This window comes from Harpegnathos saltator, unplaced genomic scaffold (genome assembly GCF_003227715.2).
Source record: "Harpegnathos saltator strain DR-91 unplaced genomic scaffold, Hsal_v8.6 scaffold160, whole genome shotgun sequence".
Classification (NCBI taxonomy): Eukaryota; Metazoa; Arthropoda; class Insecta; order Hymenoptera; family Formicidae; genus Harpegnathos; species Harpegnathos saltator.
In genome coordinates this window covers 603,579-630,746 of record NW_020229940.1, presented here as the reverse complement: position 1 = coordinate 630,746, position 27,168 = coordinate 603,579, and the positions used below count along the sequence as shown (strand labels likewise).

General features: G+C 35.6%; 1 protein-coding gene across 3 annotated transcripts in view; it reads left to right on the top strand.

Moving 5' to 3' along the window:
* Positions 1 to 2,393: 2,393 nt before the first annotated feature.
* The window catches only part of LOC105188425 (pleckstrin homology domain-containing family G member 5), a 103,655-nt gene continuing 78,880 nt past the window's right edge, over positions 2,394 to 27,168 (top strand). For 2 of the 3 annotated variants that reach the window (XM_019843761.2, XM_019843760.2), the window contains exons 1-5: positions 2,394 to 3,536; positions 6,848 to 7,254; positions 14,444 to 14,534; positions 15,658 to 15,748; positions 26,767 to 26,869. In XM_019843761.2, coding sequence (XP_019699320.1) covers positions 3,392 to 3,536; positions 6,848 to 7,254; positions 14,444 to 14,534; positions 15,658 to 15,748; positions 26,767 to 26,869 — 837 coding nt within the window. In that variant the 5' untranslated portion in view covers positions 2,394 to 3,391. The remainder of the gene's footprint in view (positions 3,537 to 6,847; positions 7,255 to 14,443; positions 14,535 to 15,657; positions 15,749 to 26,766; positions 26,870 to 27,168) is intronic. The other variant, XM_011149863.3, reaches the window with a different exon arrangement.

The window sequence follows — 27,168 nt, the reverse complement described above, 5'->3', positions numbered from 1 at the left end:
AAACCACAAAAACTTTTGCTAATTTTTCCTCGGCGAAAATATCAAGAGTTATTATTTGTAGCGATACTATTCAATTTTCGACGTAATATGTCATTGAAGCCTCGGATTAAAATCCTGTTAAAATAAAGTTCGTCTGAAATTGAAATCGAGAAAATAATAATTTTTTAATCTGTTTGATCGCCCGAAACATAAGTTGTGAAAAGTAGTGCTTTCTTGATCGCTCATTATATATTAATATAATTATTAATGCCTAAGTATTTTTGCTAAAATGGCAAATTTTTAAAATATATAATGCTATGGGCAAATACAGGGTGCGAATCATAATACATTCGACACATCAAGTTTATGATATCCCGTTGAGAAAATTACATAGCCTTTTCGAGGTGTTTTTCATCTATTATTTCTAAACTTTCAACAATTTGCGCAATACTCTCAAGCCTAAAAAAATATATATACGCATATAATAGAGAGAGGGGGAGGGCAGGAGAGGCAGGAGGGGCAGGAGGGCAGGAGAAGGAGGGAGGGAAGGGAGGAAGGAAGGGAGGGAGGGAGGGAGGGGGGAGAAAGAGATTTACAATGGAAAAATTTTCGCGTGCCACGCGACTTTGCGTTCAAATTGCGAAATTTATTCTAGCGGTCGTCTGTGACGTGACTGATCGTCACGATTAAGCGCAAGACGATGTCAGCTAATATTTGCCGAAGACACGGTTGGCTGGCGAGCAAATGAGAGAACGAGCGAATGCATTAAACTGTAACATCTGAGAACACGCTTTATATTTCGGCGACGATGATTGCCAGTTGCGCCGCGCGCGTTGTTATTATCATGTGCAGCCCGTGAAACCTCGTTTGCTGCCGCCTGATAACAAAGCGCAGCTCGCGCTTTGCGCTTATCGTGACGGAATTAACCAGACTTATAATCTGTTCCTCGCCGATAATTTTGCGCCGATATTGCGCACACCTGCATGCGAGAAACCTGTAAATTATGCGCTCGGGACAGAAAGATTGAACCGTGCGATCCCACCGCGATCGTACTAATTCGGTTAGATTCAAGATTATTATTTTTACGGAGTTTCGAGCAAGAAGACGTGTGAAGATATAACGAAAATGCCTGATAAATCGACGTCGATTTATTCACAGACTTAAAAACAAAATGCAGGCGTATGGGGGGGAGGGAGATATTTTTGTACTTACAGCGGGATGATTAAACCTAATTGTAAAATAAAATAAAAAACGAAGAGAGAGGAAGAACTTATAAATACTAACTATTCTAGGAGAAGCCCTTTAAGCTCATATCTCCATTTATTTACAATTCGTGATAAAAAATTATATACAGAATACTTTTAAGTACAATATTTTGGGAGTTAATTTTTGAGGTCATTTTATGAAGAAAAGTTCATGTCAATATTTGACCTTAAAGAGCTTATTTTATGTATACGTGAGTGTGTGTGTGTGTGTAGAGAGAGAGAGAGAGAGAGAGAGAGAGAGAGAGAGAGAGAGAAATAGAGATGTATTAAAACTTCTAAATTATTTTCAAAATTCTTCTAAAATCATTTTCTTTCTTAATTCTCCTACCGGAAGAAAAACTTTTGTTTCAAATTCGAAGCAGTAAATAGACAAAATATATTATTTTTATATTTACTTTTGATAATTATTGTGTTGTAAAAAATCAGTGGGAGAAATTGGAACGGGAATTAAAACGTAAATATTTCCTATTACTAATTTTATTAAAACCTACTATATCTGTTTTTTTGAAGGTAATGAACAAAATAATGAAAATCTTAAACAAAGTTTAATTCCTTCGATTTTCGAGTTTTCGAATTTTCGACAAGTTCAGGCTAGTATTAGCCAAATCTTCTTTCTACACTAGTAATTTTTTCCAAAACTATCTATAGGTAAAAGCTAAATGCAATACCTTGTGTATTCATTGGCATGAATTGGAAAAACACATTTCTTTTTATTTAAGATCACAAAAATGCACAAAAAATTATCACAAAAAAGCAATTTTATAGAATTTTTGGAAACTTGTATCTCTGAAACGAAACCTTTGAGACCACATGTAAATATAAACCTTCCTTCGTAACAGATTAAAAATTAATTCCAAAATAGACATTAGACAGTACTTAAGAAATATTCTATATAATATGTTAAAAGAAGTAGTTAGTTGTTCATGGTAATTGGAGGAAGGAGTGATACACATAGAAAAGAAAAATAGTACTCGTTTAGTGTAGTAATGGAAAATTTTACAAGTTAGTTTTAAATTTTGGAGAATTTCGCTTTGTTTTCTCAGGGAAAAGAGAAAGAGAAAAAGAGAGAGAGAGAGAGAGAGAGAGAGAGAGAGAGAGAGAGAGAGAGAGAGAGAGAGAGAGAGAGTGAGGAGGGGGCAAGAAAAGGGAAATTTCTTTTATGGCATAAAAACTTGTCATATAAGGTTCGCAATAACGATTATTTTTGGCTCGTTAATGGAGCAGACACCGATGCGAAGTTTTCTTTCGGCGTGATAAGCAACGCCTTCCATTAAAGTAGCGATTCTTGTTTCGATAATTGATCGTTCGATTGGAGCAGAAAGATAAATTAGTGGCACAATGATGTAGACAATAGTGAGTAACGAATGTTGTGTGCGACAAACGTGCTTGACAAATAAAAAATTTTCTTCTCTGTGTTCTTACGAGTGCGATAGTTTTGACTTAATTTTTACAGTGTTTCCCTTTTACGCGGCATTCAGGACGACCGAATATATTTTCTCAACAGATACTGAGACGACGCAGAATCTCCTTGGCGAAATTGTTTTGCGTTTCGCACAGGAACGCTTGTCATCTCTTGGGAAGGACAAAAAAGAGAGAAAAGAAATTACGCTTTCGCACAACTCCGTGTGATATCGCCGAGTGTATCGACTAAAAATACAACTGTGGAGAACATTAAAAAACAGTGGCAGATATAATATCGTAAATCGGATCAGCGGCTTAGAAGCGGTTAAGAAAGCTTTCAACTTCTGACAGTGTGCGCCGATCAGTTTTATCTTGACTTCCAGGTTTTCTTATGTACATAAAAAGCAAAAAAGCGCAAACGATCGCGCGATATTGTCAATACACACATACACACATACATATATATATATATATATCCGACATGCTTAGCCGTATTAGCTATGACGATAATACGGTATTATCGGAATGATACTGTTTATGGCACAGTTTATATGAGCGCAAACTGTCAACTTGCATCCGATTGCGAGAAGGAAAAAGAAAAAGAAGTGGAATCGGAAATAATCAGAAAATAACGAGATACTCGAACACATTGAATAAAATTGAACTTGTCGTCATTCGCGTCTTTAATGTCTCCGAGTGTCGACGTTATTTTATCGCGACCTTGAACTGGAACTCGTCCTGGAAAGATGACATTGAAGAAAGAGGGAAGGAGATCTTCGAAAAAGATGGCTAAGCCGAGCCAGAAAGCGTCCAACTGCAACGACGAGAATGCGAACGCGTCGCAACAGGAAAGTTCCGTGAAGGAATGCAAACCAGAGAAACCGGAAGCAGGTGCGCATAGCGCTAGATATATTAACGCGAATCGCTCTTCGTGAAATTCTTGATACGTGAGAAGCGTGAGGAAGGTCGTTGAATAATATTTGTCCCTGTCGCGACGTGTCGAAATTGTTAGAGAAGTGATCGCTCGTGTTGACGATAAGCGCGCGCCTAAATTTCAGTCTGAGACGACGTCATTAAAGAGTTGTCACAAGTTGCTTCAGTATAACATTTTATAACGTTAGAGATTAGTGATATAGTAATAGTCTGGAATATCCCCAATTCTTCCGCACGCGAAAAAACCGTGTCTGTGTGCGACAATGAAGTAACGATAATAAGGTGATTGTCCTAATTAATGACCAAGTAAACTTGTCGTAAAAATTAATTAATAAATCAATAACATACATTTTAAAGTTTTAAATAAGAAGCTGATTTTGTTAGGAAATTTAAATATTTGGACTTCTAATTATATATTATGTACAAGGTAGACCATTTTATCCAATACACGCGAATATTTCGAAAAGAAGTTTTTCGAAAAAAATGTTTCAGACAAAAGTTTTAGGGGGAAAGATGATGATATCATTAATTTAATTATAGATGGCGTCACTTTAGAAATTTTATCATGGCGGCTATTTTTTTAAATGGGAATAAATTTTTTTCTCAAAATGAAAGTTGTACAATAAGATGAGTGCAACAATTTTTTGTGTTTTGAAATTGGATCAAATGATACAATTAAATTGATTAAATTGATACGGGAAATTGATAATATTATCTTTCCTTCTCGAAGCCATAAAACTTTAGTCCGAAACATTATTTTAAAAAACATTTCCTTTCCAAGAAACTTGCTTGTATTGAAAATAAATATTCTACACTGTACATTTTTCTAATTTACGGAAAGATTTAGTTCATTTATATTTTTTTCAGCAATTATATTAAATTATCATTTAGTGATAGGGCAACTTTTTATTTTTGTCTTTTCATTGACAGTTTCGAAGAAGTTAAAGAATAACTGCATAAATCTAAGAGATATTTGATATTAACTATTAAGTTCTAAAACGTCAACGAGTAATTATTCGAATTGTCGTTGTCAACAATATTCTTGTAATTATGATGTCCTAGTATTTACTATAGCTTTTAATTTTATTCGAAACTCGCTATAATATATAAAATATATTAAATAATATATAAAATATATAAATAATATATAAAATAATATATAAATTATATAAATAACATAAATATTATATAAAATATAAAGTAATATATAAAATATAGAATAAAAGCATATGTTTAGAATAATATATCGGCTGATTATTTATTTTTAGAAATGGGCGATTATCACAAATTGAAACAGTGTCATTAATTAGGACAGACATTTTAATTATCGCTGTTAATTTCCTTTTTGATTAATTTCTTCTTTAATCGTGCCGTAAAATAATATTGGAGAGTATTAATTTTGATTCAACGAATTCAATTTTGTCTTTAATCGGATATAGAAGTTAAAGAAATTTCAAAATATTTTGGAACAAGGAAACAGTCGAAATCTTCGTTCAATGAATGTTAGTGAACTTGAAGTATATTTAAAATATAGTACAAAATGATTCTGAGTGTGATAATTATGCGGAATGAAATACATATATTATTCCGATCGTTTATTTCAAGTTGTTAAGTTGATTTCATTAAAATTTCATTAAAGTTTTATCCAAACTTGATTGCTTTTAGATTTTTAATTAAACATTATAATTAGAGCAAACGATAAATTAGTTTGGAAAATGCAAAGTAATGAAAGTAATGCACATTAATCATGAAGAATTTTATGTTCACCTTTTTCATTATCAAAATATTTAAATTATTTTAGCAAAAAATACAGAGATTTTACTTTCAAAATAGATTTATAATATTCGATGATTAAACATAACGACGAATTCAACGTATTTCAAAAATTTTTATAAAATAATATATTACAAGAAATATGTGAATATTACCAATATATCGTGTACATTTATAGTATGTCCGCTATGTAAAGTGTATTTGAATGCCACCGAAATACACACACAAACTCACTCAGAGTAGATACTACATAAAAAAAAGAAAAAAACAAATATGCGTCCTCAAATGCTTAATTTAACAGTTGTTGCAATTTCAGTTTCAGAAGAAATATATTTCTTTCATTAAATCGTGTTTTACGAATAAGTAATCAAACACATATATTATTATAAAAATGTTTTACAAGTAACTGAACAAGTATATTGTTATAAAAATTATTCAAAATTTCTGTTACATTTGCAAGCTCAAAAGCACACACAAGCGTAGGCATTCGTTATGTCAAGGAGAAATAATACATTTATTTAGTTTCAAACAGTAACAATATATCAACGTCACAATAAACGATTCTTTATCAACGAGTCAATATTCAGAAATTATCCAAATTTATAGGTATTATCTTTAAAGTCAGCTAAAAATGTGTTATATGAGCATTCTTAACTTGCTTATCGCGATACATTTTCTCTCATTGTTGTCTCTCATTGTTGTCATTTTCTAAAGGCTATATATTAAAAACGAAACTTTTGTGAGCATATGTTTACTCGAACTTTCTTATTTACTTTTTAACATAGAAACTGTCCCACGAGTCCTGTCGATAAAGTAAAAGATGCATCTCATACATGCCCAATATGTTCGAAAGATACCATGTGCTGCCTAGGGTCTTATTCAAAATATCTGAATTTGACAATATTTTTGACAATGGCAGCGCATAATGCTGGACAATAACAACATTTATTGAATTGATTCATAGATTCGCATAGATTACTAAGCAAACATGAAATGCATTTTATTTTTGTTAGAAGCAATTTTAATCGATAGTATATGTGCCATTCTATTCAATTTTTTGCCTTTTTCACGTAATAATTCTCCTTTCGTAAAGCTTTTATGCTCTCCCGACGAAGAAATGTCTTAATTGTACAGAACTATTCTCTTAATATCAATACGCAGATACCAATTAGACAAAAATTCTCACGACCTTATGCAGATTGATCCAATATTACAATATTGCCAATTTTCAGCCGTTACTTTTCTATAATTAATATCTCAAAAATTATCACGGTTGTTTTCAAAATAGTAGAAGAGTTTTTTGTTCAGCTCAACGAATTGTATGTGCTTACGAGTGCTTAAATTCCCAATATTCTACATAACAAGACGCATGATTGAATTGGTTGAAGGTCGACTGTTTCCTCAAATAACCGCATATTGAAGAAAATAAAAAGGAAGAAGAAAACATCGAAACAAACAGTTCAAATTTTAACAAAGACTGTTGTCGGTCAAAACAGAATGTCAGAAGCCGCCACGCTCTTCTGGCAGCAAAAGGTCAGTCAAGGAAATTTCCCCGAAGGACACGGACGCGTGTGGAAAACTTGAGCGGCGCGCTTCGCTCCGTCGGAAATTCAGTGCGTTGTTAAGAGGGAGTGCTGACTTACCGGCGGCGATAAATCGCAGCCTGCAACCGATCAAGCGTAGCCTGAGCTTCAGCAAGGACCTCCATCGTACTCACGAGCCATCGAAGCCTTACAGGACTAGCAGCGTACAGTGGTACAACAGTCTTGGCTCACTAGCTGAGGACGAGCGTGTCGACGAGGTCCGCGATTATGAAAGGACAAGCGCTTCAAGCGAAGAGGAGATTTTCGAGGGTGAAAGGGTGCAGATCACTAGGACTCACAGCCTAATGGAAAAGAATCCAGTAAGAATCTCTTATTAATTAAAGGAAAGTAAATCACACGATGGTCTTAGGGTGCAGAAAATATCCAATCGAAACTGCGTGCAAAATAGATATGACGGCGAATTAAAAATATGATTGGGATTTATTTCATAAGGACAAACCTGTTCATATAACATAAAAATGTTGCAAAAATATTACATAGACATTACATTGCAACAATGTAATACTGCACGGAAGTTACGAAATATTTTTGCAACGTTATTACAATTAGTTGTGGCAACGTCAGGATGTCCATTCTTAAAAACATTGCCATAAAAGATTAAAGAAATATCAAGATAGCCTTCAGAGACATTGCATTGAAACATTATATGAATGTTAAAGCTAGTACTTCTACACATTTCGTCTTCCTCTAAAGCAGACCTTACCTCTCCCCTCTTCAAATTAAACTAATCCAACCCAACAGTATACACACTGTATACAATGTGTACACAATGCTACACTAGTTAATCGATCAATAACGTATTTGATCAAAGAAATCAAATTGGAACAGTAAGTTCCATTGTGCTGGATATTTGGTATAACACACATTACATTGTATTATAACACATATTTATTCCTCACGTATACATGGCATCGGAAAACAATGATTAATTTATCAAACTTTTATGTTTACAATTTTTTAATAAACAACGGGCGATGGTTAACATCTTTCGATTGTTAAACAGCAGAATGTCATTTGTAAAATATACGCACAAATTATTGGAAGTATCTCTCTTAAATCGGTTTTACTGATATTTTATGTATATGTATGAATATGTATGTATATGTATGAATGTATAAAATTATTCTTCTATCTCTCTTTCGCAGTATAATAATATATTTATTCTATAGTTGTATATTACACGTACATATATTAGTTAAACATAGCTCAATATATTTATATATATTATAGATCCAAAGAAATTATCAATCTATATTTATATTAATTTTATTATTTTATCTTTATGCTTATGCAAGGTGATTTGGAACAATTACCTGTCCTCGAAATGTTATAATGTGGAACGAATTCCAAGATGATTTTTCTTATGCAGAATATTATCCGAAACTCAGTTTTTGTGTTATAAAAATAAATAATTTGTGACGGGTCGAATACAAGAAGTAGGTAGGGACCCACGCGACTCACCATCAGACGCGGACGCTTATACCGGATGTTTCTGACCACTCGGCTCACCCGAGTTTTTTGTTAACGTGACATTTTAGAAAAAATATTTCAGACAAAAGTTGTAGGGTTTCAAAGGATCTATTTATCGACGCTTTATGAATTTGACCTTGGGATAACCTTGAAAAGTCCAGTCAAGATCAACATAAAAATCTTAAATGGTTACCCCAATTTTTTATTACATCATCTTTTTCTAGCAATTAATTTGAATAACTTTTGTCTGAAACATTGTTTTATTTACCTAATATATTTTGAGATATTTAAGGAAAACTTGATAATTTTTTCAATATTTAACTCACGATATCTCGCTAATTATTTTTCAGAAGAAACAGTGGTACTATACTTTTTTGCTCTATTTAGTCTCAAGAATATATTGTTCCAATAACGCTCTGAATTTGGTTAATTTGATGATTTTGAAATTTTCAATAATCAGCAAGTTAACAAAAGTCAGGGCGCCATTGTAAAAATATATTCTTGAAACTAAATAGAGCAAAAAGTCTAATACCACTTTTTCTTTCCCACAACTAGTTAGCGAGATATCGTAAGTAAAATATTGAAAAAGTTATCAAGTTTTTCTACAATATCTAGAAAAATATTAGGCAAATAAAAAAATATTTTAGACAAAAGTTGTTCAAATTAATTGGTGGAAAAAGACGGTGTAACAAAAAATCGCGGTTTCCATTTCAGATTTTTATGTTGATCTTGACTGGACTTTTCAAGGTTATTCCAAAGTCAAATTCATAGCGTCATAAATAGATTCTTTGAAGCCATAAAACTTTTGTCTAGAATATTTTTCTCTAAAATGTCGCATTAACGAAAAAACCGGATGACCCGAAGACTTATCTCCAGACCAGAAGATAAGATTTATTTTTTGAACATAAATAAAAGAGCAATACATAAATAAAAAAGCAATTTAATAAAAGATATATAAGTTATTTCTAATACATATTTATTTTAGATTTAATAATTTACTTTCGCAACATTGCTGAATTATCTCGACAAAATGTTGCAATTATAGATCTCTGTAATCTTTGCAATACTACATTGCAAATTGTAATGTTGCAACATTCTTTCAATATAACTGGAAGCTTCCATGCTTTTTTTGTTGTGTATGCGTATGAGGTTTGCGGTTAACGTCGTTATTGTTCTCGTTTCTTGAAAATACGATTGAGGAAATTCATGTTTCATTTTTGCAAACGAATCTCGTCTGAGAAGTAAGGAAAGATGCGAGACGACTATATCAAGTCATTCCGCGGAAACGAGAAATGTCGAAAGCTCCGAAGAATCTTTCCACAAGAGAGGGAGAGAGAAAGTTTCTAATGACTAATTTCTCAGCCAAATAGAGCATTCACGGATACTGCGCGCACACTCGGCTCAGAGTGTCACATTTTCCACGAGTCTTCCTTACCTTCCCGTCGAAATTCTTCTCTCAATATTTACTCGCGTCGTTTCTTCCCTGCGGATCAATCACGACCGACTTGGCAATCCGCGCGACGTGCTCAATACGCGAAGCGCACTGGATACACAAACGACGCACGTCGTCAGATTCAAGTTTCATTTTGCGTGGTGCACTATATCGGCGCAATTAACAATTAGACATGATTCTTATCGCTTTTCCAAAAGAAACCTACGAGAAAGAAAGAGACAGAGGTGTGTTGTCCGCTCTTAGATCTCGTAAATTGCTTCCAGAAGATTAATGAGATTTTATTTGCGCCCCCTTGTCCACCGGTCTTTATCAGTATCCCACTACTCGTCGCGAGTTTTTCCTTTCTCGCCGGAAACTTCACTCAATTTACCTTTTTACCGGGTCACGACTCATCGTGCCCTCGGGAACTGGCGCGCCAGCGAAAGTTCGGCGGAATTTTCATTTAATCTTTGAATCAGATTTTTCCCTCCTCCTTCGATAAATTCCAGAGATTACGCCTCCAGCTGTCTCTTCCTCTTCTCGCTAGGAATTCTTTGTCCACAGGTTTTCATTCTGGAAAGGAGGAAAAAAACGAAATAAAGTTAAGTTATAGTTACCAAAAAAAAAAAAGAAATAAGTGTAACTGTAACTTCGTTAACGAGTAACGAGTTATTTCCCAATCCTGTATGTAGACTAGCATAAACATTAGAGCTGCCTTACGTCTATACGTCTAGCGATTGTTTTTCGATCCTATATTCAGGTATTTATGACCGGGCACAAGTGATATCGCATTGCACCTGCAGCGAGGGAAGCGTATCCGACGAGATCTCGGGGTTCTAAGAGAGCTGTTGTTCTCGCATAGAAACTCAAACACTTGAATCGCGACTTTAGGTATAATTAGATCTGAATCTTGCACGAGACTGGCTAAGCATTTAGTCGTCCATTTACATCCGTACCGGAGCGTCTACGTTCAGCATGATACGTTCCTTATGCACACAGCCCGTCTCACCGTCGACCTACACCCGCACACACAACACACACACACGCACACACGCACACGATAACGACCTGTAAATTATCCAACTGTTCGGCTGATCTCTGAAAATTCAACAATTGCGCGCGGATGAGGTGAACGCGTCGTGTTTACGTCGACGTGCGGGAACATGTCAAAAATTCCATTACTATTCTATTACCGAGTCCTGACGTAACGCGCTGTCGATATATAACCGTGGTATAATCAACCCATCTGCGGAGGAACGAGCTCTAATTCCCGTGAAATTGCAACGTCAGACGGAAGTGAGGGAACTAGGGTAGGAATAAAAAGGTGATTAGTTTGCTAGTTATTTAATACATATTTTAATTATAGTTTCTTCATATTTTAAAGCGAGAAAAATCCTGTCCTTTTAAGAGTCGACCGTGGACGTGTTACAGCGAATAATTTCTAGTCTCGGAAGGATAATAATGTTCGAATGTCCCTCGGCCGAAGCAATATTTTTTTCGCAACTTTAAAAAGGGATCAATTTCTGCGAACTTTTTACTAACTGAAGTTATATAATAAGTTTATATTAATGTTGGTAATAAAATTAGGATGGATAATTTGATGTGGAAGGTTGATGTCCGTTGATGACAAGGAAATGTTGATTCCCTGCATACGTAAATTTGGAGAAATATTCAGCTTGAGCGTCATCACACATTTCGAACATTTACTACTCGTTGAGTTTAAAATTCGCACTAACATCAGCGAACTTTTAAAATCATTATTCTTCGTTTATTTTAATCGTATTAGGTTGATACAAAAATAATTACGGTTTTTACGTATCGAGTATAAAGACGCATATATCAGTTAAAAATTATATTTATTAATCAAAATAAAGACCATTGGCCTGCACACATTTCTTTCAACAGAATACAAGTTGTTATTTCCTAGAACATTGTTTATTCCTAGAAGATAGAATTCTGGAAAAGGTAACGATAACTAGAAAAATCGGCGTCAAACTTAAAATAATAAAAACCGCAATTATTTTTGCACCACCTTAATATATTACAAGAGCCTATTTATATATAGAGTGTTCAAAGAAAAAGATCCTAGATTTACAGGAGATAGATAGTACTCATAAAATAGATAAAATGTATTGCAAGTAAAAAGTGTTTAGTAAACATAGATCGAGAAATCAACCCTTTTCAGAGTTATAAACTTTCCTCGAGTTTAATAACACTAGTTATTTGTGCCCTTCCATTGATCACGCGCGGTGAGTAAACGAACGAATATTTTACTATATTATTACATACATATGTATTTACAAAAAATACACGATGAATTAATTTTGTATTAATTATTAGACAGTATCTAAATAGAAGATTTGTTGCGAAAGATGGATTGAACGAGGTGAATTGGTTATATCCTTGATGTCTTGACTTAAATATATTAAATTTTTTTTATGGGGATGTACGAAAAGCTTGGTTCATTCTTCACCCATAAGTAATATACAAGAATTACATCAGCGAATTCAAGATGCAGTCAAGCAGATCAAAGAAGATCAGGAATTTTTTAAAGAGTATATAATTTTGTAATTTGAAGATGTTAAGCGTGCGTAGAAATAAAAGGACACTTGTTGCAAACAAAGTAATAATAAAATATCAATATAATTAAGTACTCGTTCGTTTATACTGCGCGTAACCTATGGAAGTGAACCTATGGAACAAATAACTTACGTTATCAAATAAAAGAAAAAGAAAATTTGTATCTCTGGAAAAGTTGATTTTTACGATTTATATTTATTAAATATTTATTAAATATTTTTACTGACAAAAAACATTCAGGAAGCGTATGTCTTCCGATTTCGACGAAATTTGGCATGTTTATACAGCAGCCAAAAATAAGAGACCCGTATTTTTTTATCGGCAATGACTCAAGTTTAAGGAGTGAAACTTCTCTTTAAAGTTTCATCCCCTTTATGCCGTCTCGATAACTATTGCAAATAGGAAAAAGCTTTTTAAACAAAAATTGTACGGCTTTTTATGAAAAATAAAATGGACTTGATTAAGATAAAAAAATATTTTCAATAATTAACAAAATAATCATGTCAGGCTTAATTATTAATTTATCAAATTCATTATATAGAGGAAAAAGCTAGTACTTTCCATTCTGAATCGATTTATATATATATATATATATATTGTTTTATACTTAAATTATACGGACATTACAATTTATAAGAGTGGAAGTAATACCATAAACAAAGTGGTTGGTATTGTCGCTTTATCCACCACGGAAACCCTGGTGGATTTAGAAGTTCATTCGTGGAATGAGAAGTTCCCTCGCACTTTATATAGCATATTTATGAGATATTGCGCCCTCCAATTACCGCCAATTTTATTCGATACAGCACAGTTTGAGAAGTTAGCACTTTCAAAATACAGCCGAAGTTAAGAATTGGGTCGATAATTTCTTTCTTACAAAAGAGTCGACTTTTTTATTACTGAGGAATCCAACTTCTATCCGAAAGATGGCAGAACATAATCGATTCAAATACGTAGCAATTATTTCAATTGAAAATAATACTTTAAACATACTGTTTTAATTCTTAACAAAGGAACCTATATTAATCTTTTTCCTCAACATAATACATAAATATATAGATATATGAGTATATAAATATATAAATATATACATATATAAATATAAAAATATATATAACCATTTTTATATAATTATATATAATAATTTTTTGCAGTTTTGATGTCTATGTTATTCTGTTCTTTTATTTGCCAATAACAAATTATATAATTTATTTTAATACTGGAACGAAGTATTTCAATCGTTCGGAAATAAAATTAAGATAAGAATCGCGAAAAGGTCAGTATTTCTATAGCAGATAAAAACGGCGAAAAATCGTAAATAAAGAAATATCGCGCGAAATATAAAGAACATAATGAATAAGAGAGAGAGAGAGAGAGAGAGAGAGAGAGAGAGAGAGAGAGAGAGAGAGAGAGAAAGAGAGAGAGAAAGAGAGAGAGAGAGAGAGAGAGAGAGAGAGAGAGAGAGAGAGAGAGAGAGAGAGAGAGAGAGAGAGAGAGAGAGAGAGAGAGAGAGGATTGCCAGAAGATATTTTCAGTTACTTATTTTTTATAACCAGTATGTAACTGCCGTGTAAGGACATGGATTTCGCATTTGCGATGGACGTTCGTTGTGCACTTTATATAAAAACGTTATCGATCTCGCAGCCGGGACAAATACCGAATAAGAAATAAGCTCTCCCTTCTCTCTCTCTTCTGGGACTCGACGACCATGTTGGATTCTGTTTCCTGATCGACGCAAATCCCGGCCTCGGACACGTGCGAAAAAGACGCGGAAAGGCTTTCGGTGAATCGCATGAACCTTTCATCGAAATTAGAAGCTTGTAGACGACGATTCTTCGTTTATCCTTCTCGTTTCGCGCGAGTTATCTCTTCTTTTTCTTCCTCGTCATCCGTGGAGATCGTTTGTTGATGATCATCAAGATACAAGTTGACACGATTCTACTTCTTTTTTTTGCGCGCTAGCTCTTAAACTAGATTTATGATGAAACGTCTGTGTTGTGTTGCAGGCCGCGAGTCCTAGACGAAGAGTGAACACTCTCTCGCATCCGACGTCGGTGCCTTATGGACGACATAGCGACCATTATCACTCCAATATAGGTAATTATACATGCAATCTTTGCGTATCAGATATTCGTACAATGATTGTGATGTAATAAAAATTCCTCGCGTAGAAATTTTTCAATATTTTCTCGAGCAATACGTAGATTATGTCCATAACGACACGATTAATTCAAATTAGATTATGCTGTATCATATAATTGACAATATCAATTGATAGTTCCATATTCTTATATTCCAAACATGGGACCTCTATTTGGAATTAGAGTAGAAGTACCGCGAGAACTTGTGCTTCTCTTCCAGTGGATGAAACTAATAAATTTTTATAGAATTAAATAAAAAATCTTATTTTTATCCCACTCATCGAATTCTATAAAATGAAATATAAAAAGTGACAAACGTAAAGCAATCCGAGTATATTTAATTTTAGGACAAATTTGGAAATTTTTATCGGAATTTATGCTGCATCTATGAAAATCCTGAGAAACTTCTCTATACGATCTGCATCCGAAAAACATTATTCTTTCATTCATTATTTTATAATCAAAAGTATTACAAAAAAGCCAATTAGAGCATACATTAGATATCAACGGTAAAAATCTTTGAACTACAAAACAAGATTATTCAAATTTCAGCCGTTCAACTTTCCTCAATAGGAAAGGAGAAGAAAATATTCACAGCATGTACAGGTCTTCTTATGTCTCAAAATTAGGACGAGAGTTTACTCTCGAAACTTCGTAGTGTATCGAAATTAATGAATGACATCGTATATTTCTGTTCTGTTTCTGTAGGTCTCCGCCGTTGCTGTAGGTTTCTGCCTGCACTCTTTAATTACGATGAAGTTTTTTGCTATTTTTTTCTGAGTTTAAGATTAATTGCTTGTCTATTCTCACAAATTTTACGCGAAAGTGATATGCGCGGCAGAGAATTTCTTCCCAGTTTTGCTCTCCTCCAGTTTTCACGAGTACACGAGAAGTCAACTTTTTGAGGTTGTTAATTCAATTCTTCTGAATCTCGGGATTATACCTCTTTTTCTCGATCAGTAATCTTTTCGAGGCGAGAGCTTGATTAAGCTTGATATTTCCCGCGAAATTTATACAAGCGAGACAAGCGCGCCGCTTCTAACCGTGTTTGTTTTTGAAAATTGTCCGTCGTGTTTCAGATCTAAGCAATCCACCCTGCGAAGCGAGCAGCCTTCCAGCTTTAAGTCACGTCGCCATCGACGAAGATGACAATAAAACGAAATCGCTATTGTGAGTACAATCGATTTATTTCACTTAAACACAAAAGCGTTACTTTCTTTTAACTTGTGCCCAGCTTTCCTTATATTATTAATTATACGGTGGGAATATATTCTTTGAATAAGATTTTTGTGTGATTTCTTTTCAATATTACCGCATGTTTTCTAATAGTGTAACGATCGACTGTCAATAAACGGTTACTTTGCAAGAAACATGTAGTAAGTTTTTTAATAATACATTTCGATTATACATAACAGCAAAATTTTCAATAATATATTTTGATTCTTCGAATATAAATGGCATGTGTTAAAAGAGAAAGTTACAAATTAAAGCAAAATATTTCTTGGTTACAAAATCCTAATTTTTTCTCACATATACTTCACACACGCACCTTTATTTTACTTATATTACTTTGGACAAGCCTTCGAAGGTATGCCGTAATGAGGCTTCCTTTTTGGTCGCAATCGAATTTGTGGTCAAATATACAGGAAAGCTTTTAATGCGGTTTAACACGTTAATACTACAGACTCTTCACATTTAATGTTTGCGCGTATCTGTATTTATTTCCCACGAAGAGCTTCATAAGCTCTTCACGTTAACGGATATTCACGAGTAGAGGGAAAAAGAAATAATTTTTATCCAGGCAGCGCGTTTCTCTTCGTCTCGACGCATTTTACAACAGTGTGTTACACGCCGTTCTTTGACATGGCACAATTATGGCGAAATCGATGTGGTTGCATGCTCGACACACGGTCTTTCAATTAGCTTGCGTTTCACAGCCGTTCGATGCTGAAATCGGGTTTGTTCAGGTTATCGTGCGCGATTGTTTCGCTGAGCGTTTCCGTCGATTGAATTTTATGATTTTCGGGACAGGGGCAGAACCGGCGTGCCTGCTCTTTAAAATGGGTACGTAACAAAAGCCATCAGTATTTTACGTGCGGTAAAATGTCCCTTTATTCGGGTACACAGTGCGTAACTATACAAAATTCCGTCACTCCGCTGTGTAAATTTTTATGTTTAATTTCCGGAGTGAAGCAGCACCGTTATCGCGGCGCCGACAGCAAAATGACAGCGAAAAAATATTCTTGAGGGTGCGAGGAACAGTGATTGTAATCAATAATGATTAAGATGATGAATTTTGGAATAATCCGGCATTTTTACCATCAATTGAAAAAAATGTTATTAAAATTATATATATTTTATGTATCTGTACGTATGTAGGGTGTTAGAAAAGTTTGGAAACGGTCAAATATCTCGAAAACGAAACGTTTCTGAGGAAAATGTTTCGAACCAAAGTTATAGGGTTTTAAAAGTTCTATTGAATGATCATATCCGTTTGACATTGAGTCGAGGGGTCAAGGTGAGGTCAAGGCCAATATGATTTTTTTAAACAAAATACCCCACTTTTTATCACACAGTGTTAAAGATGATAGTGTGATGTTTTCAAAACACTACTTGATGACCTATTTTTGTTGAGAATTGTCTGAGTTATGAGTTTTAGAATTTACGGTGCCGCCAGCATTAGTATTAGTTATCCAGGATGTACCGCGTGGAGGTTGCATGGTCGGATTTTACACCCCTCTCTGTGTGTGTGTGTGTGTGTGTGTGTGTGTGTGTGTGTGTGTGTGTGTGTGTGTGTGTGTCAGCAGAGATAAGGACCCCGCGGTGTCGTCACAAAGTTCATTAAATAAGTTTTTAGAGATGCGAAATACAAAAAAGATTGGGAAACCCTGCTCTATAGGATATACGCTTTCGTAACTTTGATCAAGTATGAAAATTTATAAAAATTGAGTCAACTTCAAAGAAGAATATTTTTATCGCCGCGGAATCCATCTTTTACCAGAAAAGTAGGAAAAAATTAAAGAAAACGATGAAAAATATTTTGATGAAAATATTTGTTTATTATCTTGCTTAAGTAAATCAGTTTTTGAAAAAAATAGAACCCCTCAAAACTAAATCACATCCCTAATACATCGCATTGCCCTAAAAAAATCTATTCATTTCACAGATTCTTCGATCAGAGATAGTTGAAATCGTAATTTATTCTTATGAAATTTTCTTTTTCTGTCTCTTTCCAATATCCCTAGTCACTATGAAAAAACCATTTGGCTTCTTGAGAATCTGTTTTTAGACAGTTTCGAAAATGGAAAAGCGATCGTGAAATGTCGTTCATTGACTTCCGCACAGATACGTCTTCCGTGACCGTTTCATTGACTGAATAATAAATTACTGTTGGGAAGAAAACAAGATGGAAGGAACGACAACAAGACGAAAGGAGGTCAATAAACCACTACTAGCGATAAATCACTACGTTGGTCAGAGAGAACCAGCGACGGACTCGAAATAGTCGCAGGGCCGTTTAAGTGCATTATTCTCTTCGAACTAAACGCAATTCCACCTTCTTTTCTCCTTTTCTTTTTTCTATTTTCATTTACTAAAACGAAACAGAATTATTACTAGAACAATATCGTAAATATCATATTGTATTTTATATTTAGCTCAAAACTCTTTTAGATTCTTCTTAATCTTTTTCTGCATTGAAATCTTCTGTATTGAAATCTATATTGTTAGAATCAATACTCTACTACTAGCTGAAGTTAAAAATTAATCGCTAACAGGCACTTCAGCAAATGTGTAATAATTTGCAGCATATAGAAAATATTGCAGCTTTGTTGTAACAATTTTTCAAAAATTATAAGGACAACCGCAACAAATAATTTTTTACAACTTTTACTTTAAATGACTATGGATATTTTCAAAATACTTTACGGAATTAGAAAACCAGATAGTAATAATATCCTTTTTTGTTGAATTTGAAATGGATCTTAGACTTTTAATTCTGAAATTTTTCCCGACAGATAATTAGCAAGACATCGTAAGTTAAATGTTGAAAGAGTTACCAAGTTATTCTTAAATATCTCAAACAATATTAGGCAAAAAAATGTTTCAGACAAAAATTGTTAAAATTAAAATTAATTGGTAGAAAATGATGATATAATCATTATAATAAATAAATGATATAATAAATAACTGGGGTTTTCATTTTTATTTAAGAAAAATAATGATTAGTGAATATCTCGAAAGTGGCGCTATTTGTAAACAAAATAATATAGTTGTTTTATGCCCTTTTTGAATCCATACAACTCTTGTATGAAACATTTTTTTCTGAAATGTCTTGTTTTCGTCAACAAAATAAAGTTTATATTTGAATTCTCAAGAACGTTATTTCTTTGCATTATGGAACATTATAAAAATCTTAATAAAATAATTTTTCGATTCTCGCATATGGACGACATCACGTGTCTTCGTTTTCGAGCTGCAGCTAATTCTTTTGCTCTGTCTCTTTTATTTTTAAAAGAAGCACGTCGTCCTATCTGAGCTAAATGAATAGCTCTTCTGAAGGAGCGTATGTCTGTATCGCCATTGCACGTGCTATGGTGCATCTGGACACGAGTTACGAGATTCTCGCCTGCGTGTGGCGTCGGTAAATCAAGTTTGCTGCTACGGCAATTTAGTTTGTTCTCGTGAAACAAAAGCTTACGTCGCACGAAACGCCACTGCGCGTGCTCACCGTGTGAAGGTGCCGTTTTTTTTTTTCTTGTCTTGTCTCCTATCGACTCTTCCAACTTAAAGGTAGAACAGTTAGTGTCGCTTCGCACGTGCTTTGCAATTAGAAAGCCGCAGGAAACCAACATTTGTCGCATTAAATTGTACATAGAATAGATTCAGGCGCGAAGTGTGAAATATTTGTCCAAATTTCAAATAATTGTGTCTCGAGGAAGACGTCCGAAATGATAATTTGGCTGAAATATTTTTCTTCCCCCTTACATACTAGTCGCAACGTAAATTGTGGCTACGATGAAATAAATAGCATTCTTGATGTTAAGTCATGAGATTAAAGAGTTATGGGGATTCACGAGATTGCGAACGACGCTAATCTTTTTGCCGTCGCAATTATTAGATTTTCGAGTATCTCCCTTCTCCCTTTCGTCACAGTCTGATAACTGGAGGTTAGTAAGGCAGAAATATCTTGACAGCGGGAGCAGCCTAAGCTCGTTGGTATTCTACTCCTATTTTCCAGTCGATGCCTCATCTCGAGCCTCAGTCATTATTCTTTGATATTCCACACGAATCGCCATGCGATATTTGGATTTTACCGATACTATATTTTGTACCCTTTCGTGACATTTATTGCCAGTAAAATTCGGAAAAATACATCTTACGACAATAGAGACGAAAATAATCGATGCCTAGCGATTACATTGATTAATCGGCGATAGATAAACTTCAGTCGGTCGGTTATTGTTTTCGCAGAAATAATTCCACAAATATGTGACGTGTTATAACAGAAGGCATTCGTGTCGAGCGCAAGTTTTCTCACTTATTTTAGCGATATTTTTTTCTTTTATATGCAAAATAGTGATTCCAGTTATGTTCATGTACATGGTGTGCATTACCGACGATGCGTCTCTCGTTGTTGTGACGGCTCGGTGACTGCTGCTGCAATGGCGATGGCAATGGCAAGAGTGATGCTTGTTATCGGTGTGCGTCTTCGTCTTCCGTTGTATCGTTAACGAATATCGCAATCTGTTGCATATTTCGTGCCAATCGGCTATAGCGTGAACAAGATCCAAATCCTTTTCAATTCCTTGCAATAATCTTTGGCGAAATATGCCAACCTCAATATCGAAACCGCACACTTTGGCCGGAGACTTGTGAATTTCGCTTTGGAGCCACATGAATCGAAAATGTTCGTACTCAATCGTCGAGTCGCTCTGGAAGGGAAGCGGTTCACCCAGGAACACAAATTGATCCTTTGTACTGTAGTCGAGTACTGTAGTCGCGTATACATCCTCCAATAGATCGAGCGTCCGTCCGTTGAAATTTATTTTTCTTGTAGCATCAACCAGACGTAGAAACGATCGGTCCGATACTTCGGCGCATGCGGGTAGAACGACCGATTCCATATTGAATAGCAATTTTTTTCGCTCAAAATCGTACTTGAATCGCGAACCAGACTACCGAACGACAAACTGGACTAGGAACACTAGATCGCGAAAGGTACTAGATCGCAGCATACTGGACACTCTGTTTTATAGGAAGAGCGATCCTGAACGTTGCTTCGATCACTGCTCGTGGGAGCTATCGTTCTCGCGGAACGTGACGAACCAGATATGCGATCGCACCGATACCACATACTCATATCATCGAGCGATTCGATCATCTCGAGACAATCCAATCGAACGGCTGTCGCTTCATCGGCATCGCAACGCGAGATCGAATCTATCGTTCTATCGATCAATTCGCGCAAATTGTCTACGTTCGTCATGGCTCTCAGGATATCGCGATACATTCCCTGTATTCGCGCACTGAACGAGACAAAGGTGCGTTTGTTTCGCGCAATCGTATCATCGTGGAGTTGCTCAGATAATGCGCGGTGTACGTTCTTGCCGATTGTTCGTCCACTCGCTGAGATCTTGGAAATATCGAATGATCGGTCGAGTGTAGCAACAAGTGGGTGGGTGACAATCGATACATGTGCAATCGTTGTTGCAACCAAGCGCATTGAAAATTCCAGAACAGATGCTCCTTTATGGGGTCAAGCGTGGAAATATACGCAGTTTTAAAGATTCTGCGCAAAAATCGATCTTGACCATCGGTCCGTTCCGCGGATTCGCACAAGTTCCATCCGCCCAAACTCAAACGGCAATGGTGACAAATAACCAGATCCGCGCGATCGCGAATCGAGTAGAAGCCATTTTGCGCAAATATAACGCGACAATAGTGCGGAAATACGGACGCGTCCGCCCATCGATATCGAGCAATGCTCCAATTAATATACCTTCATCATGTAAGTAGGGCATTTATAATTCAGTACGACTTAAATTTCCAGAATAAGGTTAGAATCTTGTGTGAGTTGGTAAAATTTGGAAGTATGCCCTATCCTTTAAATGTGATTAAGTAATACAATCACCGACAACTATTACAAGCATTCAATATGTTTTATGTCTTATCCGAATTTGATATGTATTTATTCTGATGCTACTTCGTCGGGAATATTTCTGGTAGAACCAGAGGAGTGGAACAGGAGTAGAAAAGAATTCATAATCATCATCAGCGTGTCATCAGCTTTTCTGCTTTTCTGAAGAGACACATTTGGTCGACTTAATACTTTTCACTTTTATTCCCGACTTATGCATTGGCGAGCAGGCTGAAAACATGAAACATTGCGCTTGACATTTACATTCTATGTCTCACGAGTCCCCATTGCCCTATCTATCTATCCCCCGCTCTCTCTCACCCCGCTGGCCTTCTCGATCTTTCTGGACCCAGGCTTCACGCCTTTCCGCGAAGAAAAGTAAGCGTGGAAGACTAATCGGAAGTAGTCCTGCTGCGAGGTTCCCGCAAATGAAACATTTCCGTGGAACACTTTGCTGCGCCCACCCGTCATTTTCACTCGAGCCGACGCTATTTGAATGTCGTGACTTGCCTGCCCGTCCGCCTTTGTGAAAGAAAACTTAGCTACATTAATTACTGCGAGCCACGAATCGCAGGAGTAAGGGTCGATAAATAAAGTCGCGATATTCAGGTCGCTCCGGTAGAGCTATAAATTATATTTGAAACTTCTGTTTCTCACAGCTTTAAACTTCTCAATTTTCATTGTATTCGAGACATTATATATCGAAATTTTGAGATGTTACTATTTGAATATTCGAAAGATAAAAAAATTGTACGACGTTGAAGTTTGGAGCGTTCTTCGAGCGAAAATTGAAGATACCCTTTATTAAAAAAAAAGAAAACCACTTAATATAAATGTAAATACATATAAAAGATAAATTTGTGTTAAATATTGGGAGTATGCAAAAGTTTCCGCCGTTCACATCTAGATGTCTCCAGTTATGTATTTCGCAAACATTGTTATCTATATTCTTCATATTCTTTGTTTGTTGACATCTGTCAACAACAATCAGAGAAAAAAGGTTTTGTTTTGCGAAAGTTACATATCTTTTTACACCGTTAAACATGTCGAAGTACGAGCCAACAAAACGACATTTGCGGGAAGTTTTACTTTAATGTGAAGAAAACTGCCGCAGAAACTCATCGAATACTTGTGGACGCTTATGGTGAATCTGCTTCATCATGAACGAACATGCAGAGAATAGTTTCAAAGGTTTAAATGTGGTGATTTCAACGTTGAAGACCATGAGCGATCCGGAAGGCCAAAAGAATTTGAAGATGTCGAACTGCAACATTTATTGGATGTTGATTCGCGTAAAACCCAAGAAGAGCTCGCAGAAGCATTGAACGTTGACCAATCAGTCATTTCCAGACGCCTCAAAGCTATGGGGAAGATTCGAAAGGAAGATGTGTGGGTTCCATATCAATTGAAAGAAAGAGACATTGAGAGGCGATTAGTCACGTGCGAAATGTTGCTTGCTAGACAAAGATTAAAGTCGTTTTTACATCGAATCATTACTGGTGATGAGAAATGGGTGTACTACGGCAATCCTAAGCGAAGGAAATCATGGGTTAGTCGTGGGAAAGCATCAACATCAGTGCCGAAAAGGAACATCCATGGATCGAAGATTATGCTCTGTATTTGGTGGGATCAGAAAGGCGTTTTGTATTATGAGCTTCTCAAACCAGGCGAAACTATCACTGGTGATCGTTATCGACAACAACTCATCAAATTGAACAGAGCAGTGCAGTTGAAACGACCACAATACGCCGACAGACATGGTAAAGTGATATTCCAACACGACAATGCGAGACCACACGTTCACAAATCAGTCAAGGAAACATTGAAATCATTCAAATGGGAACTTCTACCCCACCCGCCGTATTCACCAGACATTGCTCCTTCTGACTATTACCTTTTTCGATCAATGACCAGCGGCTTGTCAGATCAACACTTCACTTTTTTCGAAAATTGCAAAAAATGGATCGACGATTGGATCGCTTCTAAAAGTGAACAATTCTTTTTCGAAGGAATCCATGCTTTGCCTGATAGGTGGACAAAGGTTGTAGCTGCCGAAGGACAATATTTTAATTGATGATATATTTCATTTTGTTCTATAAATAAATGAGTTTTGCAAGCGAAAAAACGGCGGGAACTTTTGCATACTCCTAATATGACATGACATTATAAGAAAGTTGTTCTCCCCGAAAATTGCGCACATATAATCATTCATACGGATGATAATTTCCACAGGACGTCCAAACACTTTGTGCCAAAAACTGACAGCGCATTTTCACTGCTCGCTGAGAATTCAGCACAAACGCAAAAAGAGTTTGCGGAGCAGTTAGGAGCAACGTAACAAATTATTTTCAAACGCCTACACGAGATGGAGAAGATTCTGAAAGAAGAAAAATGGGTTCTGCATGAACTCATTGAAGCCAACAAAAATCAACGAGTAGCAACGTGTCTTTCTCTTCTCAAGAAGCAGCGTAGAAAGTCTTTCTTGTGGAAATGTTTACGGGCGATGAAAAGTGGATACTCTATGACAATTTAAAACACAGAAAGTCACGGATAAGTCCCGGCGAACCATCAATATCGGTCGCGAAGCCAAAACACTTTGGAAAGAAGATACTAACTGCTCTGCATTTGGTGGGATATGAAGGGCGTGATTTATTATGAGCTATTAAAACCGAATGAAACAATTAATGCGGACCGCTACCAACACCAATTCATTCCGCTTGAGTCAAGAATTAAAACGAGAACGCCCCTATAGTGGCGAAGGAGAACATCCTGTGAAATTGTTGCATGATAACGCTAAGTCACACATTGCTTCTACGACAAAAGACTTCATAATGCGTCTTGGCTGGGACATCTTGCGGCGTATTCACCAGATATCGCTCCTACCGATTACCATTTATTCCGGTTGATACAAAATGCTTTGTCCGATATGCACTTCAAATCAACGGATGAGATTCGAGAATGGCTTGAGAATTTTATCGTGTCCAAGGACACGACATTTTTCTGACACGGAATTCATCAACTGCCTAAAAAATGGCTTAAAGCTACAAAAAACAACGGCGAATACTTTGATTGACAAATTTGTTTTACTTTCTTTTAAAATAAACTTTGAATTTAGCTAAAAATTTTGGATTATTCATTTGTACACCTAATATTATTCAACGTCTCGACGAAATTAAAAACTGTTTTTAACCGATATTAGCGCCAGAAAGAAACTTTGAATGATAATACTAGGTAAAAAGTTCACCAAGGAGTGAAGCGGTTATCTATCGATAAGACAATCATCCTAAAAGAGGATTTCCCTTTTTCATCCCTCACAAACGAATTTTTTTTTGGATAATCTTTTGTTTTGTAGTTCAAACGTCTTCGCCGTTGACATCTAGCTTATATTCTGATTGGCTTCTTTTTAACACTATTGATTGTGGAGTTGCAGGAAGCCTTGATAGTTCGTTTTTCATATTTTTGTAAGTATTATAAAAATCTAAAAATGTTTCGAATTTTTGTGCATAAGAATATTACATACTTCCACGTAACAATACAGAATACGATCGAAAATATGCGCGAACGTTTGGCGACGTAAATCGCGAGTGATTTTTGTCAGATTACGTCACCGATATTATTACATCACTGCAAAGTTACTTTCATCTTCGTCGATATTTGTGCATCTGCTATCGTATTCCTTGAAAATTCAACCGCAAAAGCGCCAACACGCACATGCCGAGGAAAGGGAGAGAAAAAGGGGAAAGAGGGATATATCGAGGAATCTCGAGCGAATTTTCAGTGAATGGATGAAGTAAAGGATCAAAATCTGATGTAACTTCGTTCCGCCCGCGAGCGACGGCAAAGCGACGTATCGATGCAGGTTCTTGTCGTTGCAAAGGACGCCGCCATGACTCTAATAGAATCTGGTATCGCTTTGCAGAAACCCGTTATATATCCGGGAAATTTGTCGTATGATAGCATGTCCACTGCGCTTTTTACAGTCTCCTTTGCTACAAAGAGATTACCGTTCGATATTTTTTCATTATCCATTTTATTTTTTCATTGCTCTATTTTTCTCAACGGGTTCGATATTTTTTCATTGCTCTATTGTCAAACTATGCTCTTTTTTTTGCGGCTTTAAGATTGTCTAGAATGATAAATCTCGTTGAGAACAATCTAGAATGATAAATCTCGTTGAGAAAAATAGAGCAATCTTCTTTTCGTTAAACACCAGGTGAAATTATAGATATGGTCGCAATATTACGATAATCTGGAGAATACAATGTGGAGACAATCTTAAAGCCGCAAAAAGAGCATAGTTTGACAATATCCCAGTAAACGACATACCACTCGGATTATGGATTTTTGTTCAAAATTAGAGAAATTCTACAATTCCCTTCGCCTTTTGTCAAATAAAGATTATAGACATTGAGAGCTAAACAACGTCTCGTATAGAAAGTAGAAGTCTTAAATAATGAAAATAATTTTCCTCGATTTTTCTTCTTATACATGGGAGAAGAATATTATTGCTCACAAATAATCCATAAATCGCAATGCATTGGCGGAAAATAACGAATTATACAGAAGTCAAAAACGTAATATCGACTTCAGTTTCGTTCATATGTTACCTGTAACATTAATTGTTGACAATTGTTTCAATTTCGGTATATTTGTGTTAATTGGATAAATTTTTACTGGACGCTTGTTGATAAAGATGCAAATTCGTTCGAAAACTTAGACAAAATGACTTCTCATAAAAACTTTACGTCTTTTTGAATTTTCGATATTGCGATTTTTCTATAGAACTACTGGAATGCTAGATCGTTCCAGCAAATCGTTATCGGCGCAAGAAACGTGTAAAACTTAATTTGCGTAATTAAACTTAATTGTAAAACTGTTTTGCGTCTCGCATTTCCTCACAACTGAATCAGAAAAACATTGACATCTATTACTCACATTTGTTAAATAATTCGAGCAAACGTAAGATTCGCCGTTATTATCTCCGTTATTTTTCAGAGATCGTCTCTCTTGGCACAGCGGCTTATGCAACTGACAAGTATTATTGTTTCAGTCATGGAAGAGAGCAACAGGTCAGGAACGGATGGGGGAACCTGAGATCCAGCACCCGAAATTTGTCTCTGCTACGGCTGAGGAATTTTGCCACTCAACACTCGGTGAGTTATCCTCACTCTTTCTCTCTCTCTCTCTCTCTCTGTCTCTCTCTCTCTCTCTCGTTCTGCGTTTCTATTAACTATTTTTTGTTTAAATTAATTATCTGTTATGTGCGGTTTTTAAATATATCCACGCGAGCACATAATTACCGTGTCTCTCTTGACATCGGAGAAAGACATCCTGAGCAAAAAATTGTTAGGGCCATCCTCATGAAGCATAAGGTCCCGATAAGGCTGAAAATAGAATATCCCTAAAAAGGGATGATCCTCATTATAACCTGCACTTCAAGCCCCGAGATGGA